We start from the raw sequence: 20,160 nt of genomic DNA, 5'->3' as shown, positions 1-20,160 counted from the left end.
CGGTAACCCCAGGACTCAGGAGGCTGAAGCAGGAGAATCATGAGATAAACGCCAGCCTGAGTTACACAGTAGGTTAAAACACCCTGAGTGACACAGTAGGACTATGTCTTAAAAAGCAGAACGAAAACCAAAGTGAAGAAGACCAACAACAACAAAAATCAAAGTGTCAACAGACAAGGCCGAGACGACCCTCTTGTCACAACTGGACCTGAGATTATGCTTTTGTCTTCCCTTTCTTTGCCTCTTCCTACCAGGCCTGGAACTCATGGTCGTGTAAGGAACCTGGAGACTGAAGACAGGAACCTTCATCTTGTCCCTGCTTATTGACAGTTGTCTTAGTCACATACTTTGTTCATTCACAAACTCGTCAGTTTTCATATGTAAAGTAGGCTCAGTAAAAGCTGTCTAGGAGGTAACAGTGGGAGCAGGGGCAGTCTCTGGCTCTTTTTCTGTCCTGGGAAACCCTCCTCCTCATGCTGGGTCACCTTGTCCAACCTTAGGTGCTGAGTGTTACTGTAGCTTGATACTCCATGTTTTGTTGACATCCATGGAGGCCTGCCTTTTCCTGAACAGAATCAGAGGAGGAGTAGATTGGGGGGTGGGGACAGAGAGGGGAAAGGAGGAAGGTCAGGGAGGAGAGGAGGGAGGAGAAACTGTGGCCAGGATGTAAAATAAATAAAATAAAAAAGAACCTATCTAGGAGGATACAATTATAATGAAAATATTTAATAATAATAATGTGATTATATTCCAATTAAAAACTACAGACATGCTTAAGGGAATTGCTAATAAGAGTCAAACTTTGCCAATCTATAAGATAATATGATGATAAAATAAAGCTTGAAAGATAATGGTAATAGAAATTGGTATGTATAATATAATTTATTAATGTACAATAATTATTTGGGCCATGTACTTGGACTGAAGTGGGCTTTTACATACATTAATTAATAAATTAAATTAATGTATGCTCCAAGTATATACCTCCGATATTAATATAGTTATTATTAACTCATAACAATAGTAGTATTCACTTTATAGCCATTTTCCTTTCATCTCTGTTTTATTCTCACACTATCTTGCAGGATTTGTAAAAACTTGTCTCATGTTAGCAAGCCTTCCCCTGACCTGGGCTTTTAGCAGATGTTTCAAGGAGAAATAGTCTCCAAACAATCTAAATTCAAATGATAATTACTATAGGAATGTAATAAAAGTAGTGTAAATAACTAGAGCTTAGCATAAATAATTTGCCAGAATGGTTTCTTATACAAGGAATAATAAATGAAAGTGCCTGAGAGATGATATGTTCTTCCATCTGCCCGACCACAACAGGTGTGAGCCAGGACCTGCTGGATGTGAGTGTGGGGGCCCAGTGGAAGCCCTTGCTGTATGCAGTGGCCTTCCTACACTCTACTGTCCAGGAGAGGCGCAAGTTTGGCCCCCTAGGGTGGAATATCCCCTATGAATTTAACCAAGCAGACTTCAATGCCACTGTGCAGTTCATTCAAAACCACCTGGATGATATGGATATCAAGAAGGTACTGCTGAGCCTGCTACTTCATACCATGATGTGTACTGAACATATGTGGCCAGCCTCACACAATGGTCCAGCCTTGGGGGTGAATCTTATGAGGATTTGATAAGGTTGCAGGGTATTTTAAAGGCGTGTCCACTTGTGTCATAGCTGCTTCTTGATTTTGCGGAAAAAAAACTGGAAATGTTTTATCAGCCATTTCTTTCTCAAAGGCAAGTTCATAACCTAAAAGGAGGACCTGTGGCAGGGGTGCCATGTGGGGTGGAGGGGAGCAAAACTCTGGAAATAAAGACAAGAGTTCAGATTACATTTACATTTGTTTTTTTTTTTTTTAGAACTGCCTAAGTATTTTCAAAACGTTTAGGGGTTGGGAGACCCCTGAGTTGTTAAAAACACACACTGCTCTTGCAGAAGACCCAGGTTCAGTTCCTAGCACTCATGTTCATGTGACTCATTACTGCCCACAACTCCAGCTTCAGGAGATTGACACCCTCTTCTGGACTCCTCCCGCACCTGCACTCCCCCACCACATATACACAGGCATAATTAAAAAACAGACATAAATTACTAAAAGTAAACCTTTGAAATATTGACGTGTGGAAACACGAATTTCAGGAGAGTCTATTTGAAGTTATGAATGTGACCTTGGAGTCACTCTTCACATCGGCTCGTTGGATTCTTTTTCTACACTGTCTGTATCTTGAAATGATTAAGAATGACTGTGTTGCTGACATTGATGATGGTGAATACATGAGGGTGCATAATTGTTTGTGTTGAATGCTCCCAGGGTGTGTCCTGGACCACTGTCCGCTACATGATTGGAGAGATTCAGTATGGAGGCAGAGTCACCGATGACTACGACAAGAGGTTGCTGAACACATTTGCAAAGGTTTGGTTCAGTGAAAACATGTTTGGACCAGATTTCACCTTTTACCAAGGATACAACATTCCGAAATGCAGCACAGTGGATGGCTATCTTCAGTACATACAGGTTCGTTTGCTTTAAGACTTTAGCTGTAGAACAGAACTTTGCAGCTCTTGGACCCTTACAAAATTTATTGACACTATTCATACTGTTTTGAAAATTAATTGTAAAGACAGTGGAAGCAAAGGTTTCTGCTATGAATGCTTTCTTTATAGTTTTATCACTTCTTGATTATCATGCTTATCTTCGCTCTGAGAAACAAGCTGTGTGCAAACCCCTTTTCCACACTCCTCTGTTCTAATGGCTTGGGGGGGTGGATTTTCATTGGTGAGATGACAGATGAGGCCAATGTATGGAGGAGTCATGTGGGGCTCTCTGCTCATGAGACTTCAGCTAATACACTTGTAGACCAAGGAAAGTTTCTGGACTCAGCTGATTCTACTTTCCACCCAGGTGGTTAGTCCTTGACACTCATCCTTAGCCCAGGCCTAAGGCAGGATGTAGATATGGCATCCACGAACTTGCCTTGCATGAGCCCTTTGTTTAAGACAGAATTTCTTAACTCTGGCAACATTGACATTTACGACCAGGTTATTCTGTTGTGCCTTGTAGGATGTCTTGCATGGTCCCTGTTCTCTACCTATTAAATGCCAGTAGTATCCCTTACCTGATTTTAAGATCAATAAATGTTTCCAAGTGTTGCCAAATGATCCTTGGTGGAAAAGCTGCCTTTGGCAGAGGAGTACTGCTGTAGGACAGAGTAATATAGATTTTGATAGGGCAGTCAGGACTATGCAAGGAAAGATTATCTAGTGTTGAAGATATCTACATTCCCTTTCTGTGCCCTGAATGCATTAGATAATGATTTAGCAGTTGCTTTGGCCTCTGTCTCAGATTTATCTCAGAGTAAATAAACTAAAGCATAGCACCCCAAAGGGATACATTTATCAGTATATTTATAGGGTTTTGATGTATAAATGTGATGAGTTTATCATATATTACCATTTCTACACTTTTATTAATTCAAATCAACAAATAACATTTGCCTTACTCTACTGTGTGTGTCTTTAAATCATTAGCAGTGAATAGAAAATTGTCTGAGACATTGTAAATTTAAGGATACCTGTACCTGCATTTCTAAATATATACCTCATTCCACAATGAAACTGAGGTAGTTCATAAGAAGGTGTGTGAAAGGAATAAAATAAGGCAGAGGAAGGGAGGCAGACTAGTAATAAGATAATAAAGTTAGGGATGAGATCCACATCTAGAAATACATGTCAAATTGTAGGTACATTTTCTTTTTCCCAATGGTTGAGGAGACTTCCTGCTTGATTGTTCTGTTTCTGGTTGTGCCTCATTCTCTCACTCCATTTTTCTCTGTTGTGTTCTGACTCTCTTTTTCTAGTCACCATTTTTCTCCCTAGGACAGAACAGTTTCCACCCTCAGTCTTACTTGAGTCATGCTTCCTAAAACTCTGATTTCCTGCCATTTGTATCAATACAATAGCAATTAATTATAAAACATTCATATAAAACGATTTTAATTGGACTGTCTAAAAAAGCTCCCTTTTTATCTTGCATGTGTATAAGAAGTCTGCGTCTCTGGGTAAATTTTGCTTCAGTTTGTTTTTTGTTTCTCAATGTTACAACTTTTCATTTTGGGTATGTGGAGAAATTATTGGGGTTTGTAGCGGGTCACAAGTGAGACATAAGTAAGTGTTTATCCTAATCGAAACCTTTTTATTTCCTGACTCTCTAATTTAATTGATAATATCAGTCCATGCTTATCAGGGGTTTTTGCTGTTCAGAGCCTGCCTGCCTATGACAGCCCAGAAGTGTTTGGGCTGCACCCCAATGCCGACATTACTTACCAGAGCAAGCTGGCCAAGGATGTGCTGGACACCATCCTGGGCATCCAGCCTAAGGACAGCTCCGGTGGAGGGGACGAGACGCGGGAGGCTGTAGTGGCCCGCCTGGCTGATGATATGCTGGAGAAGCTTCCAGAAGATTACAGCCCTTTTGAAGTGAGTCCATGAAATCCTGGCATCCGCCTCAGATGACTCTGTTTGTCAGGGAGTGAGGAGGAAGGAAGCAGGGCAAAATTAAGCTTCTGAAGTGAAAGATAACATTCAGAACTGAAGGAGCTTCTTGACAAACTACAGAAGGAAAACCATGAAGAAACTTTACATGAATGTCAATGTTTATTACTTGCTGATATGTGGCTTGCTGGATTAGTGTTACTTTGTAGAGCCTTCCTTGAGGTTCTTCATAGTGCCATTGTTTAAATGAAAGCATTGGACTATCAGAGTGAAGGGCCAGCCAGTTATGTGTACATGCTTGTGTGTGTATGTGTGTGAGTGTGTGTGTGTGTGTGCATGTATGTGTGTGTGCATGCATGTGTGTGTGTGTATGTGCATGTGAGTGTGTGTGTGTGTGTGTATGTGTGTGACTTAATGCACACTTACAATACAGGTCTTCTTCATTTCAGGGAGGCTGCATTTTCTAGCATCACTCTACTGTTTTTTATATAATTAACTTTGAAAACTGATTCTTTTGGTATATAGATGACTTCTAAGCAATTTATAATCACGGAAGTTAATGTTTTAGCATTTAATGCGTTTTTTTGAGAAAATTACTCTGATATGGTTTAGAAATCTTTAATAAAACAAGAAGTGAGCTATTTTCCATATGGTCTAAGAGGTGCCTGCATGACACAGTGCCTGGCCACACACAAGTGGCTTTGGCATCCTGTCATTCCTACTAAGCAGTCTGTTTTGGTGACTAAAATTGTGCTCAAGGGTCTCTTGACAAGGGAATAATTTCCCTGGGAGAATCTCTGATCACTCGGTTGGAGAAAATCAATACTGTTACCAGCTTTCGTAAGGTCTCTTTATTACAGTGTTGGAAGAGAGGCCATTGCATCTACTGGAGGTCAAAATATTTATGAAGCAATTAAAATATCTGAAATAGAATCGTTCTCTAACAAAACATGGTAACTAGATTTCCGAAGAGACATTCTTTTGCAGAATTTGTCAGAACCACTCTAGCATAAAATAGTCCAGCCTCACACATTATCTGCTAAATAGAAGATTCTCAACAAATACCTTCAAAATAGAAAGGAATGAACAGGTATTTGTGCTTATGGAAAAAAAAAACAAACGAATGCTTTAAAAATAGATGTCTAGTTATTTGAGACAACTGGCACAGTGATTTCGTACATGAACACACTGTCTGCATGTACTCACACATATGTCACATTGGCAGGGAATAAATAATTCCTAGTAAGTTCATTTGATAAAGTGGTTATATACACTTTATAGTATAGCTATCTATATACATTCTGCAGGTTCCTCTGAATTAATGGCTCCCTGTTCTTTTTCACATGCTCTATACAATATGTGCTTTTGTCTTGTACAAGATACTTGCTTTCTTATACATGCTTTTTTATTTTGTTGTTGAAAAACTAAAAGCTTATTATTTGTGGCGCTGTAAAACGCAGGGCTTATTTAGAAGCCCAGGGCGCCATCCTATGCCTACCACTGTAGCTATCTAATTCCTAATGTGCACTTTGAATGTCTCCATGGAAGGTGAAAGAGAGACTGCAGAAGATGGGGCCGTTCCAGCCCATGAACATTTTCCTCAGGCAAGAGATTGACAGGATGCAGAGGGTGCTCAGCCTCGTCCGCAGCACCCTGACTGAGCTGAAGCTGGCTGTGGATGGCACCATTATCATGAGCGAAAATCTGCGAGATGCTCTGGATTGCATGTTTGATGCCAGAATCCCTGCTCGATGGAAAAAGGTAAGTCCAGTCCTATTCCTACTCTGTGAGTGGCTATAACCGCAGTGGGGAGCACTGGAGAGTGGGGAGCATCGAAGAGTCACTGACTTAGTTTGGTTCCTGGGCTTAGTGATGCTTAGGGGCCATTCCTCAGTCTGTGCTTGTCTACCAAATTTAATTTTGAAATAAAAAAGGTTTATTTATTTATTTTATGTGGACCTGGGTGCTTAAGTCTATAAATGTGGTTCACATACATACAGGTGCCCACAGAATCACAATAGGGCATCAGATCCCCTTTATATGGAAATTACAGGCAGTTGTTAAGTCACCAAATGTGGGTGCTAGGAACTGAACCCAGGTCCTCTGCAAGAGCAGGAAGTGCTCTTAATCACTGGGCCATCTCTCCCTTTATTTATTTATTTATTTATTTATTTATTTATTTATTTATTTATTTATTTATTTATTATTTTAAAATAATTACACCATGTCCTTTCATACTCTTCCTTTCTGCTCCTCCCATGTACCCACACCCCTGTTCCTGAGTTACCTCTTCTTTAGCCATTGTTGTTACATATGCATATAAATGAATAACTATATGAATACAATCTGCTGCGTCTGGGCAGTGTTTCCTGTATGTATATGTGTCTAGGATTGGTCACTAGGTATTACATAACCAGTCAGGGCCTCATCTTCCTCTCTCAGCAGTTGTTAATCTCTTGCAGCTCTTCATCTAGGAGTGGGGCCCATGAGATTTCTTCATGAACATTGGGATATCAACTGTTGTTGACCTTGTGCAGGTCTTGTTTGGGCAGCTGTGTTGTTGAGAATTCACGGGTACAGCTTCCCTGCTATAGGTAGAAGGCGCAATCGTACAGCAAGCTTCCTGGTCCTCTGTCTATTCTAGTCTTTCCATTCTCCTCTTTGATGTTCCCTGAGCCTTAGATTCGGGGATTGTGTTGTACCAACTGGAGCTGAGCACCTCATGGCTTGTTGTTCTCTGCATTTTGATTAGTTATGGCCTTCTATAATGGTCTCTTTTTGCTGTAAAAAGCAACTTCTTTTTGAGGGTAGGATCTATACTTGTCTGTGAGTATAAGGATGAATATTTACAATACAGTTATGTTGCTTTAGGAAACTGAAAGCAGTAGGTTTTCCTCACATGTCTATGACCTCTCCAGCTGTAGTGAGCTGGCTAGCTTTATAGTATCAGAAATGATTTCCTTCCCACCAAGTAGGCTTAAATTCAATTAGGCAGCTGTTGGTAACACCCAAGATGAGTGTGCCACTGTGTTACCATTCTGGGAATGTTTTTGGTCCAGTCATAATTTTGCTTCATAGGTTTTACAGCTGGATAAGACTCCTGGATGTTCCTCTTCCCTAGTCATGACTCTGGGGATGGACATTATCACCTCAAGTTACATAAATTCTTTAAGCTATAGGTTATGGTTAGAGAATGAAATGGGAAACTGGAGTTTTGGGGGTGGTATAGACTAGCCTGATTGTGAAGATTCAATATTTGGCTCTTTTCCTACTTGGTTTCAAAAAGTAAAGGTCAACACAGTGTTGGAAGATTATAGAGCATTTACTGAAAAGGCTACTGCTAGAGAATATGTATGATATTGGCTGACAAGAGGGTTTCTTAAAATAGAACCTAAAACTAGCAAGTTTACCCATAGACAGCACTGCAATGGGCAGCTCATCCTCCAGTAGCTAGTGAGCAAGCTGTGTGTTTCCTACAGACACTTCAGTCCTAAACAAAACAGGAAGAGCTCAGCTCCCTGAATCTATGTATTTCCTGAAAGTGCTGTGATGTTCCAAAAAGCTGTTGTCCCATATATGACACACTGAATCATATTTTCATGTATTTTAGGAGATGCTGTTGTATTATCATTTACCAACTTGGATATGTTTCTCAGAAGTCAAGTGGGCCCCTTGTTCCACCAAATTACTCTATGAGAACCTAGTGGAGACCCTGAGATCTGAAAGCTGTGCCACCTGGAACGTAGGGACTCTGAAGTTATCGTACCAGAGGGCAGATGAATGGTCAAGGGAACTAGATGTAGGCCTCCTAGCCAGGAGCTGCCCCGTGGCTTTTCCATTTATAGTCTATGAATCAGTATTTGAGCCAGGGACCCAACCTAACTGTTTGGGAGCCTGGAAAGCATGGAAAGCACATGGACAGTTTGATAACCTCTATTTGGAACAATCTCCAGCTAAATAAGTTTCTTTACTTCATTAGTATGAGAGGAAGGGTGTAGAGGTATCCAGAGGGTTATATAAATGGAGCTGTCAGGCAATAGAGAAAATTCAGGAGTGTAGAAAGAGCATGCCTCCCAACCAAACAGTATTTGATGATGAATGTGTCTGGGGTTTGAATGTGGGAGTAGAGGAATAAAGAAATGTGTTCTGGAGGCTACTTAGAGCCTGATCTGAGATGATCGTTAGTTGATAAAGTACTATGCTAAATGAATTATTCTTATGGATGCTGATGTTACCTTGCTCATAAGATTGCATGGTGTGTAGCCAGTGTCATGTAAATGCTTGTGGTTATTAGCAAGACTGCACCATTACTAATGACTCCCAGCTCTACCACTGCCACTGTCACACTATCACTCCCACTACCATCTCCTCCACCATGTCTGCTTCTGCTGCCCCTATTGTGGCCACCACCACGACTACCAGCACCAGCACCACTTCTTCCTCCAGTATGGCCACCTTCACCACAGTCATCTTCAGTTCTACCTCCACCACTTCGAACACCGTCACCGCCATCGCCATTTTGAGTTTCTGAGTTACTGAGTGTAAGTGTAAGCCAGCATGACTACCAGCGGATGATCATTAGGTGACAGACGCCAGAATGGATAAGATGGAATGTATAGGCACAAGACTCCTTGGAAGAAAATGTTTCCAAAGTGAAGAGCAGATAACAGAAAGGATAAGGGCATTTGTGACAGCCCTCGTTTGGAGGGCTATGGTGTACAAGGAAGACAGAAGGCTGTAAAGCGAGCAGTCTGCCCTGCAGGAGGATGATATCAGTATATAGAAGATGTGGAGGCAATGCTTAGGGAAGAGGTGTAGGGTCCAGAGGTATCTTCTGTTCATGGCACTAGATGCTAAAGATGAAGTATGCAGGACTGGGAGAGCAGGATTGTTGAGGATGGGGCCAGGCTGAGAATACAGAGGGAGGCACGAGATAGAGGTGAGATGGGCAGAAGGAGGTTTTGGGAGGCTTGCATTTCTTCAGCAAAATAGAAAGATATTTGACAGGATTGGAACCAGCAGTGTCTGAGGAAAGAATTTTTTTTTTTTAGGACAGAGACGCTGTGTTAGTAAGTAACAGTGCTTGCTAACACAAGCATGAGGACTCGAGGTCAAAACCCCAGCACTCGTGTTAAAATTCATACATGCGTGGAATCACACGGCTGTACCTCAACATTGGGGGATGTAGACAGGCAGATCCTGAGAGACTGCAGGCTCCAGTTCCGTGAGAGAGCCTGTCTCAGACAGCAAGTGGAGAGTGGGGAGTAATAGAGCAAGACACCTGATGTCCTCTGGTTTCTTAAAGTGTGTAGTGTACGTGGGTATAGCCACACCCACACAATCACATGAGTGCAACACACACACACACACACACACACACACACACACACACACACACACACACACTCACGAGGCTTATCCGTGCTGAGCCTCACATATCTTACCCAGATATTGACCAACATTTGGCAACTAGGACATCTTGTTTTCGTCTCCACCTTATTTGACGATGTCACTATGCATCTTGAGTCACATGGCCTGGGAACTCTGAATCAGCATTGACCGCCCCTTTCCTTCTTTCTCACCTTTCACAAACTCATTGCAAAGGCCTGAACACTTCCCATTTGAACTCCCATTCTTACTGCCGACAGATGGAGAACCTTCCAAGTCACTGGCCTTACAAATTTGTTCCCTCTAAGCCATCTCACTCAGCCCTGCCAGCCCCTGAGAGGTGCTGGAACAGAACAAGAGTTTTTGCAGGTGGCAGCCTCTCATTTAAGAGCCCCTTTACTCTGAGGCCAAATGTGACTTTTAGCACATTTTTTATCTAACATACCTATAAAGGTAGGCTAGAATGAGCTACCTAATTCTTAAATTATGATCATTTTATACAGTTTTCTTCCATTAATGTTACTATCAGTCTGTAGAATTACAGAAGCTCTTGAAATATAGGCAAATTAATTGTAATGATATTTAAAATTCAAGTGGGATACCTACCCAAGTTGATTACGACATTTATTCATACTGAAAATGTTGCAATTACAGTGAAATGTTATAACCTATGATTTGCAGATTCTTCCCCACGGTGCTGCTCCTGTTGCATTAATGACATCCATGCCCGTTGTCATAAAGGAAATTACTCCAGTGAATTTGGGGAGAAAGTTAGGAGCAACATGGACAAATAAATTGTGGATGGTAAAGGGAGCTAGGTTTCCCTCTCTGCTCCTTAACGAGATACACACTCAAGAGCACAACTGTTGTTTACTTCATTAAAATAGGCAGAGAATGGCTTCTGTGATGTGTTGTGCACAGAACGCATTTTAAAGTGTTGACTTATCTTGACGATGCCATGAACTTATTTATGTAAATAGAAATCTTGTCTTTATACAGCATCTATTGAAATTGTAGCCTAATTATGATTGATAACTATGCCTATTGAATTCCATTCTGTAGATGGTTTTGATTCTTCATAGTAGAGTTAGTGATGAATATACTCACAGGTAGAAGGTGGTGGTAGTGTCATGCTTCTCAGCTCTGTGAACTCACATCATTAACTTACTTTCACATCATTAATGCGAGGGAGAAAGAATAATCTGAGAAGTTTACAGGTCAGAGCTCAAGGGAAATTCAAGACTTAAAGGACATGGCTGAATCAAACCTACATTGAAGGGTTGTTTTAATGTATGTGTTTCAGGCCTCATGGGTTTCAAGTACACTGGGCTTCTGGTTTACTGAACTCTTAGAAAGAAACTGCCAGTTCACCTCCTGGATTTTCAATGGCCGACCCCATTGCTTTTGGATGACTGGCTTTTTTAACCCCCAGGGGTTTTTAACTGCAATGCGACAGGTAATGGCTCTGACTTAGGCTCATTGTGTTGCTGTAATTTCCCTCTTCTTTCCTTATAGCTTTAAAGACTATAATAAGACAGAGATTGACTACCTCTGTTTGGTTCTAGCAGTTACCTTGTTGTCAGTATAAATATAGCTATTTATTCCCAGACTGATAGCTTGAACTTCAAATATTTATTTTTATTTCTATGTTGATTTTAATTTTATAGTTCCCCATTTAAAGTGCAAATGGTTAAATTAGGAAATGGATATTTTTTTTCAAATGAGAGAATCTTTTAAATTCTTTAAATACTACCCCAGTTCATTTGAATGAGGATAACTTGAATAACTTGATCATAATTTTGCTTCTCCAATGAAGACAGACTTCTAATTGTTCCCTGTGTTTTTTTTTTGCTGAATTGAATAGGAAATAACTCGGGCCAACAAAGGCTGGGCTCTGGACAATATGGTTCTTTGCAACGAAGTCACCAAACTGATGAAGGATGACGTTTCTGCCCCTCCCACAGAAGGGGTCTATGTCTACGGCTTATATCTTGAGGGTGCTGGCTGGGACAAAAGGAACATGAGACTCATTGAATCCAAGCCCAAAGTGCTTTTTGAGTTGATGCCTGTCATAAGGATTTATGCAGAAAACAACAGTAAGTTGTCTTGAACCTCCAGAGAGGGTTGGTATTACAGCATTGACTGACATTATAAATACATAGTCTTATGACTTTACTATCAAGTAACAGGGATTTTACTGTTTTATCAACCAGCTCCATATTCATATCCATGTTACATGACTATCTACTGATCTCCAGACCTTTTCTTGAATGCTGTTATAGAGACAATAGTCAGTTCTTGCCTGCCTGGTAAAGCAGATAACATATGCATGAAGACTGATGGGGGCCTTCATAGATACAGTTTCACAGATGAGAACAGAAAGTAATATATGGAGAGAAGAAGTATGAGATAACTGTGGAACTAAGAGGCCAGGAACTGAGCACCAGGAGCTGTTGGCTCTGGCCTGGTATTGAAGAATGGACAGGAGGAGGGAGTTGAGGCAAGTAATATGACTCTGTTTTTTTGTACACAGGGCTTGCCAAGAGAAGTGGCTCTACTAGTTTGTGGGTTTGAGTCAGGTTGTGAAATATAGACTGAATCTGGGGACATTTAGGCTAATTGTGTAGCTTAAAGGAGAAAATGGCGGGTTCCTATTTTATCCAATGGATATAACACTGTTTCGACAAGGCATGCATTTTTCTGCATTATCGAAGTTCTATTTCAGAAATCTAAAAATACATCAAGTGTTTCCCACTGTTGGCTTCACATTTTCTAGAGGCCTTTGTTACATCAATGCAACTGTCTTCCAACTAACTTCTCTATAATTCTCTCTAGGGAATAGTTCATTTGGAAGCATGAGCTATAAACTCTAGAGATAGCCATGACAGTGGGTCCCTAGAAAGAAGTGATTTAATGATATAAGCACAAATGATTTTTTTCTTTGAATAAGTAAAGAAAGAGATAACATGTTTAAAGGATGATGATATTCTGACACCATAGATAAGTATCACACTTGGAAAGTTGGCTCATGGAAGAGAGGTTGTAAACTCCATATTTCTTTTCATTTTGGTACTGAGGATTGAATTCAGGATCTCCCACATGTAAGGAAAATGCTGATCTTAAACTTGGAATCCTCCTGTTTTAAGTATTTATTTATTTATGTATATGAGTGTTTTGTCTTTGTGTCTATATGTGCACTACATGCATGCCTAGTATCTGTCCACAAAGGCCAGAAGAGGGGTCTAGATGCCCTACAATCGGGTTAATAGATGATTGTAAACTGTCATGTGAGTGCTAGAAAACAAACCATGGCCTCTGCAAAAAGAGCAAGCACTCTAACCTGCTTAGCTTTTTCTGCAGCCCTTAAATATTTCTAAGCAAACAAACATTTGCTACTTATTTAACATATACTAGCTATAACCTTACATGCTGGTAGACAAAGATAATTATGAACCAGGTCTTGACTGTAAGGACGCACGGCCCAGTGACCAAGACCAGTACAAACTAATATTAAAATACAATTAGAAAAATATTATGATAGAGATGTGTTCAGAATGTTTAGGTAACCTAGAGGGGAAACACCTCTGCCCATGAGCTTGGGTTAAGTATGGCTGGGAGTTGGAGAAAGACTTTTCTTGGTAGAGGGAAATAGCATGAGTTCATCTAGTCATGCAGTGACTATCTACCTGATTCTTGCCATCTGAAAAATGTCATTCTGCTGCTAAAGCTGCAGTAGCAAAGACCAGACAGGATTCCTGTTCTAGTGGCACTCAGTTTCAAAGCTTGGGGGAGATACAGGAAGCGAGTGTCAGGTTTGCTCCTTGTGGATTTGGTGTTTATACTAAAGTTTAGTCTTAATACTGATGTCAGTACCTGCAGTCATCTCTAGATGTACACAGAGAAGCACAGTGTTTGAGCTGCCTAATAATCACCTTGGCTCCTGGGTGAGGCTGAACGTGGGAATGCTCAGCCTTTTGGTTTGAGCTATTATGCTATAAACAAATGCCACTTTCGTGGTCCATTTTCTATTGTTCTTCTATATATAATATGTTATATTATATATATATATAAATATATCCAATATTACATGTCAATATATTATATATTTTGTAATTATTGCATATATTATTATGCATCATCGTTTATTATATGTACGTATATATAATAATGTACATTATATATAATTTATTTTTCTGTCCAATATGGCTGCCTCCCAGTATAGTACTTAAGGACAACTTACTTTTCTAGGGATAGGAAGTCTTCGTAACATACCTTATGGAGAAAATGTATCTATTAGACAGACTTCCTTTATGTCTGCAAGTTATGGTCCTGGTGATATTGTATGCTAATGAATCACCAGGATACATTTAAAAAAGTGCTATCAAACAGAAAAACACATAAACAAGATTATATATTGATTTGTTGATGACAAATGTGACATGCTCAGAGGTTTGCAGGAAGCTAACCTGTCATTTCCCAAAATGTGAGTGACAGCTCAGCATTTGTTAACCTGCATTATTGATGGCTTTTTTTTTTAGTTTTGTAAAAAACAAATATATTTGCAGATTGTGTTATTTGACTTTTTTAGCCATTTGTTTGCTAACCACATTTCATGAGAACAGAAGAATTTCTTCTTAGCTTTAAATGAGGTGACTACTGAACATTGACCATAAGTGAATGCACAGACAGTTCTCCACATCTAAGAAGAGCACACACATTTATGGTTGAGTGTGAAATAATTTAAGAATTCAGTGAGGAGGGAACATTGTGCTGAGTCTCAGAGACAAAACAGGCCCTGCTGACCTCCAGCAGCACAAGGAAGTATGCAGAGGTATGAGGTAGCATTAACTATATCCTGTATGAGGAGCAGAAAAATGGTGGGTATACACAACTAGGGTGGGTGATAAACGGGTGGGAACGAATCTGTAGGTATGCGTGAGAACCCACAATGCAGCGAGGACACAGTGAACAGGACTTCTGTATGCTGGAGGTGACTGACATGGGATCAGGGTGCCAAGGGAGAGGGTGTTCAGGTGTGAAGGAGGTGGTTGATTTCCAGATTTGAGATTATTTTGTGTGAGTGTCGTGACTGTATTTTCCTTAAGAAGACCAGTTTTTAAGGGATGGAGAAGAAGAGGTTGTGAGAGGGAGGAGAAGAGGGTGAGCAGAGAGGTAACAGGGTACCTTGGCATGTTGCAGGAAAGCACAAGCAGAATTGTTAAGTGTGAGGTGGGAACCTGTAGAGTCAAGACAGAGAGAAGTGTGTCCTTAGTATGACAGGTGGAGGAGGGGAGGGGGACAGAGAAGGACTTCATGTTTGGGGGCATCCATGGCATGTGCATCATGAATGTACTAGTACTTTATGTTGCTGTACTAGTGGGCCCTGCCGAAAAGCAACTTAAGGAAGAGTTTATGTTTCATTTATAGTTCTAGAGATTTAATCACAGTGGGGAGACATGGAAGCAGAAGTGTGATTAGTTAGGAAGCAGACTGTATTTCATTTGCACATGGTAAACAGAGAGGGGTAGGGGAGAGGCAGGGGGAAAGAGAAACAGGCGGGGAGGAGCCACTTCATAAAAGCTTGAGGCCAACCCCCAGTGGCATATTTCCTCCAGGAAGGTTCCATCACCTTCCTAAAGCACCATCAACTGGGACCAAGTGTTCAAGTAAATGACCCAGTAGGGACATTTCTCATTCAAATCAGCACAGTGAACCTGGGTTGCAGAATCTCTCAAACAGAAGGCGCAAGCTCCAGAAGTGCAGGGGAATGAAGTCCCAGAGTGGACAGCTGTGGTCCATTTTAGAGACTGTTCCAAGAACACGTGGCACCCAACAGTGCTACTGTGTTCCTCTAGGTGGAGTTCTGCCAGGATTGAGAGAGAAACAGGACCACAGCTGTGCTACAACCCCATCATATTTCAGTTTATGTTACCTTTGTGGAGCAATACAACCTGTCAATAATGTACCTCTAATTACAGAGGGGTGAGATAGATAGAAGAAATAGAATCCCACACATTCTTGCTGGTTCTTGAATCAAAATCAAGGCCAGTGGGATCATAGCACAATCTCTTGCAGAGGCCAAGAGGGAAAGGAAGAGCAGGACCAGGGGGCTTTCAGCATCTTTACATTTTCAGGTACACGAAAGCCCAGCTCTCCACTGTCCACTCTTGAACTCTGGTTTAACATCTGGTCAGCTGGAGAGTTTGGAATGATCATGGAGATCTCAGTGAAAATACACTTCCCTTTGACTAGAAATGCTAGATGATGATGATGATGATGATGATGATGATGATGATGATGATGATGATAAGGAGGAGGAGGAAGAGGAGGAAGAGGAGAAGGAGGAGGAAGTAGAGGTCAATCCAAGAGATAAAGTCTGTATACATATTTTAAAAAGCATTATATGGAGGAGCTGCCAATACATTCGGTACAGTTGTTTGTCAATGTTTAACACTAACTGTAGCAATAGTGACAACATTAAAAAAATACTTTCAGTTTTCATTTTAAATTGTGGTGTGTACCAAAGACCCCCGGACCTTTCTAGAAATATCTCCGTTCCCTGCGATTACTCAACAGTTCATTGTTCTTACCTGTTCTTTATCCCTTCTTTAGCAGGACGGCACTCAGTCTCAGGGGACGTAAGTGCTTGTAAACAGCAGAGCTGGGATGTCAGTGTTAGTATGTCTCGCTTCAGAACTGGACTCCTATGGTTCTAGAAGTTTCTTCTAAAGTTTAATGTGGGATTAAAAAGATAGACTCAGTCTAGAACATTTGCGTATTTCCAGTATTTAGATGTACAACAAAGGAAGGAGGTTGTTCAAGCAGAAGGAGGTGAACATGGGTTAGAAGAGAGAACTTGAACCTATTGAGATCATTTTATAGGTGGGTGGATTCTTTGGTGGATTCTTCCAGAGTTTTCTAGACAGACTTTAGCTGGAGAGTTCCTGTCCAAGGAGCTTAATGTTTTTGGTCGAGAACTAGTGTTGAAGGATTGAAGGAAGTGGCGCCCACGAAGGGAGGAGGAAAGCGAAGGCTCTCAGCACTCTGCTCGGCACATGCGGTGCTTGGATTCTGTGGCTGAAGCTAGAAGAGTAAATAAGACTGGAATGGCCGAGACAAGATCCAGCCGAGGCGTCGTGATGGTTGGTTTTGGGGTTGTCCGCGTGAAGGCCTGGGGCAGGAGTTATTTTATAGAAATATTAGTGAAATATTGTTTTTGCCCAAAATATATTTTTTGAAAGCTTGTGTCATCGTATCATCATATCTAGTCAAGGTGTTGTGAAGATGTGTCCCTTATAAAAAGAAAGAGCTGTCCTTCCTACAGTGAGTTAAGTGTTGTTTTTCTTTCCTTGTGACTAAACTGTAAAAGTTCACAACAATTTGACATTGAACATCTCAGCATGGTCATAATGCAGCAATAATTTCATAATACAAGCAATTCTTTGTTATTTAATAACAGATTTTTACAGGACAACCGTGCCCATCCTGCTGGGTATTAGTCAGTTCTGAGACTCATTAGCAGCAGGTAAGAGGCAGGGAGATAAAATAAGCAAAGGAAAAAGGATCAGTTTCAAGGTACTGAAAAATAAACATAAAATTCAGTTCGTTATTCTTTCTTTGTTTTAGTAGATGTAGGTGGAAACCTGTTTTGCTTTATGGTTGAAGAAACTTGTATTTGCTAATGGAAACCTTGACACTCCTCTTGGTGCTTTCTTGCTGAACATTTCATTTCATCTCATTCTGATAACTAAATAACAATTCTAATTGAGATACAGGAACATGGCATCGTTAATGACCGAAGGACACTGTAAGTGTAGCACTTTAAAATTAGAATTCTCAGTTAATAGTTTTTACATTAAGATGGAAGGTAATTTATCACTTTAAAATAAAGTTGTTATTGAAGCGCAGAAACAAGACTAATTCATTTATTTTCAAAAGGAAGATATCTGAATATTTGTTTTAACATTGAAGTATGTGAATGGCATATTCTTAAATTTAACTGTTCATGATTCTCATGAGGACATTGCAGAGAAACACTAAGGTTTTAGATTCTCCAAACTGGGAAAACGAGGTACACAGACCAGATTCTCTATTCTCAAAGGAAGCTGTGGTGAGGGAAATACAGGAGGCAGTGTGCTGCTGTGTGGAATTACTTACACGGGCAGAATGTTGCATCTAAACCAACTTCAAGGCTGTAGCTACAAAGAGCTGGAGGGCACAAGAGTTGGAACATTTGGGGGATTAAGGCGAGACTTCTGAACACTCAGTGGAGTCTAGGGAGGTTTCAGGATTTCCTAAGCTCATGAGGTTATTTCCTGCCAGATAAATGCATTTTCTCACAGTGCACCTTGACCCGCTCACATCCAAGACTGTGTGAGATGGGTATGGGTATGGATGTGAGATTGGGAAAGCCACATAAGGTGACTGGGAGGCCACCTCCTGACTCTTGGGCCTCACAGCGGTTAATCCACTTCTAACTTATAAACACAGAACTCTGTCAAGGAAATGGGGAGCATCTGTCTGGGGAATTTTTCTTAGTGAAAGGTAAAACTGTTGTAAGTACATCTATGTGTGTGTGCATGCATGGATGTGCATGAATGTGTGTGCATGCGTGTGTGTGTGTGTGTGTGTGTGTGTGTGTGTACATGAATGTTCATGCATGTGTGTGTATATCTGTGTGAACATGAGAATATGTGTGTATGCATGCATGTATATGCATGTGTGTTGAGGGGATGCAAATGACACAGTGTAGGCATGTGTGACATCCAGAGTACTATATTATAACGGGCACTCACATAATTATCTCATTTAAACTTTACAACAAATCTATAAAATGTTATTTTCTCCCTTTACAGATGGGGAAATTGAAGTTTCAAGTTCTTAGTTTTGCCAGTGACTGCAGCTCCCCAGCAGCAATGCTGGGTGTGATGTGTGCAGACCCTGATCACATGGCTTTGGAATGTGCTACGTGTTCAACTAGGGTGTCAGATTTTCTCTACTTCATTGTCACATCTCCCTGCAAAGACCAAGAGGCAGCCATGCACGACATGTGCCAAGTGTGGCAAAGATTAGGAGCCTAGTGGGCTGTGGGCCCTGCTGGCCAGCTTTGATTCTCAGCTTGCCACTAAGGCTTGACAATCTTGTAGAAATATTTCACTTCCTTATATTTCAGCTTTCTAATCTGTAACGTGAGTAAAGGACCCGACTTAATGACAGTACCCACAACAGAGCTGTTGAAACAATCAAACTGACAGTGTTGAGCACTTAGAAGACACAACATGAAGTAATTTTACTAGTATCACTATCATTACCATTTTAAATCACAGGATTTTATGTGATTTAAAAAAAGAGGGAAGAAATGACATTTATGGAGTAAAATGCTTAGTAATCTAAATGTTAGCAACAGGGAGGTCAAATAAAAGAATGGCTTAAAGACTCCCAACTTGGTTACTTTGGATATTTGCAGTAACATATGCAGTGTGTATGAATGAATGTATGGGATAGATGGGGATGTTAAGTGGCTAGAAAACAGAATTTCTCCAAGGCGTTTTATTAAAATATCTAGGATCCTAAAGTGTGGAGTCTGCCAGTTTTCGTGTCCCCATCTGTTTTCTGGAACCCTAAGGCTTGAAACATATGTAGCTAAGTTGTTCTTGCTGAACATTTGTCTTCAAAGTTACTTGTCTAAGCAGGGGATTGGGCACACACAATCTGTTTTGTAGTAGCATTTTCACCATGAAATTATATTTTGGGTGACTTCTAATCCTGTTGCAGACGTAGGCTACGTGCTGTGACTTGGCGTGCATGCCTCCGGTTAAGAAGCAATTAAAAATAAATAAAACTGGATAAACATTTCAGAGAATTGTTTTTCTTTGCTTACTAAAAATGACTCTATTATTTTATAATTCCATTTTTTTTGGAATTAAAATCTAAGTAGTTACATACTGTACAAGGTATAATTATTATAATTATCATCAGACTCAGAGGTAAAACTCTAATGACTTTCTTCAAGGTTTATAAAATGGCTGTTAATCACATTTACAACAGGAACAATTAGTTGTATATTTTTGTGGATGGGTATAGGTCCTAGAATTAAAGTATTCAAACATATCTGTTAGTATAGTTAATTTTCTGTGATTCATTCTTGTCAGACATTCACTTGATCAGAACTTTATACACATGTGTGCATGCATGCTCATGTGTGCGCATGTGCCACACACTGACATGGCATTCTACATATCTGCCCAATTACTACAGTTAGCATTATCCTA

At 40.4% G+C, this 20,160-nt stretch overlaps 1 protein-coding gene across 1 annotated transcript in view; it reads left to right on the top strand.

Moving 5' to 3' along the window:
* Positions 1 to 20,160, top strand: part of Dnah5 (dynein axonemal heavy chain 5) — a gene marked incomplete at its 5' end in the record, with an annotated part of 220,050 nt that overhangs the window by 197,510 nt on the left and 2,380 nt on the right. The window contains 6 exons of the mRNA XM_059276732.1: positions 1,333 to 1,538; positions 2,322 to 2,525; positions 4,271 to 4,486; positions 6,050 to 6,262; positions 11,193 to 11,345; positions 11,754 to 11,985. Coding sequence (XP_059132715.1) covers positions 1,333 to 1,538; positions 2,322 to 2,525; positions 4,271 to 4,486; positions 6,050 to 6,262; positions 11,193 to 11,345; positions 11,754 to 11,985 — 1,224 coding nt within the window. The remainder of the gene's footprint in view (positions 1 to 1,332; positions 1,539 to 2,321; positions 2,526 to 4,270; positions 4,487 to 6,049; positions 6,263 to 11,192; positions 11,346 to 11,753; positions 11,986 to 20,160) is intronic.

Source organism: Peromyscus eremicus, chromosome 11, assembly GCF_949786415.1.
Source record: "Peromyscus eremicus chromosome 11, PerEre_H2_v1, whole genome shotgun sequence".
Classification (NCBI taxonomy): Eukaryota; Metazoa; Chordata; class Mammalia; order Rodentia; family Cricetidae; genus Peromyscus; species Peromyscus eremicus.
The sequence above is the reverse complement of the archived record's forward strand: the minus strand, read 5'-3'. Positions and strand labels throughout refer to the sequence as shown.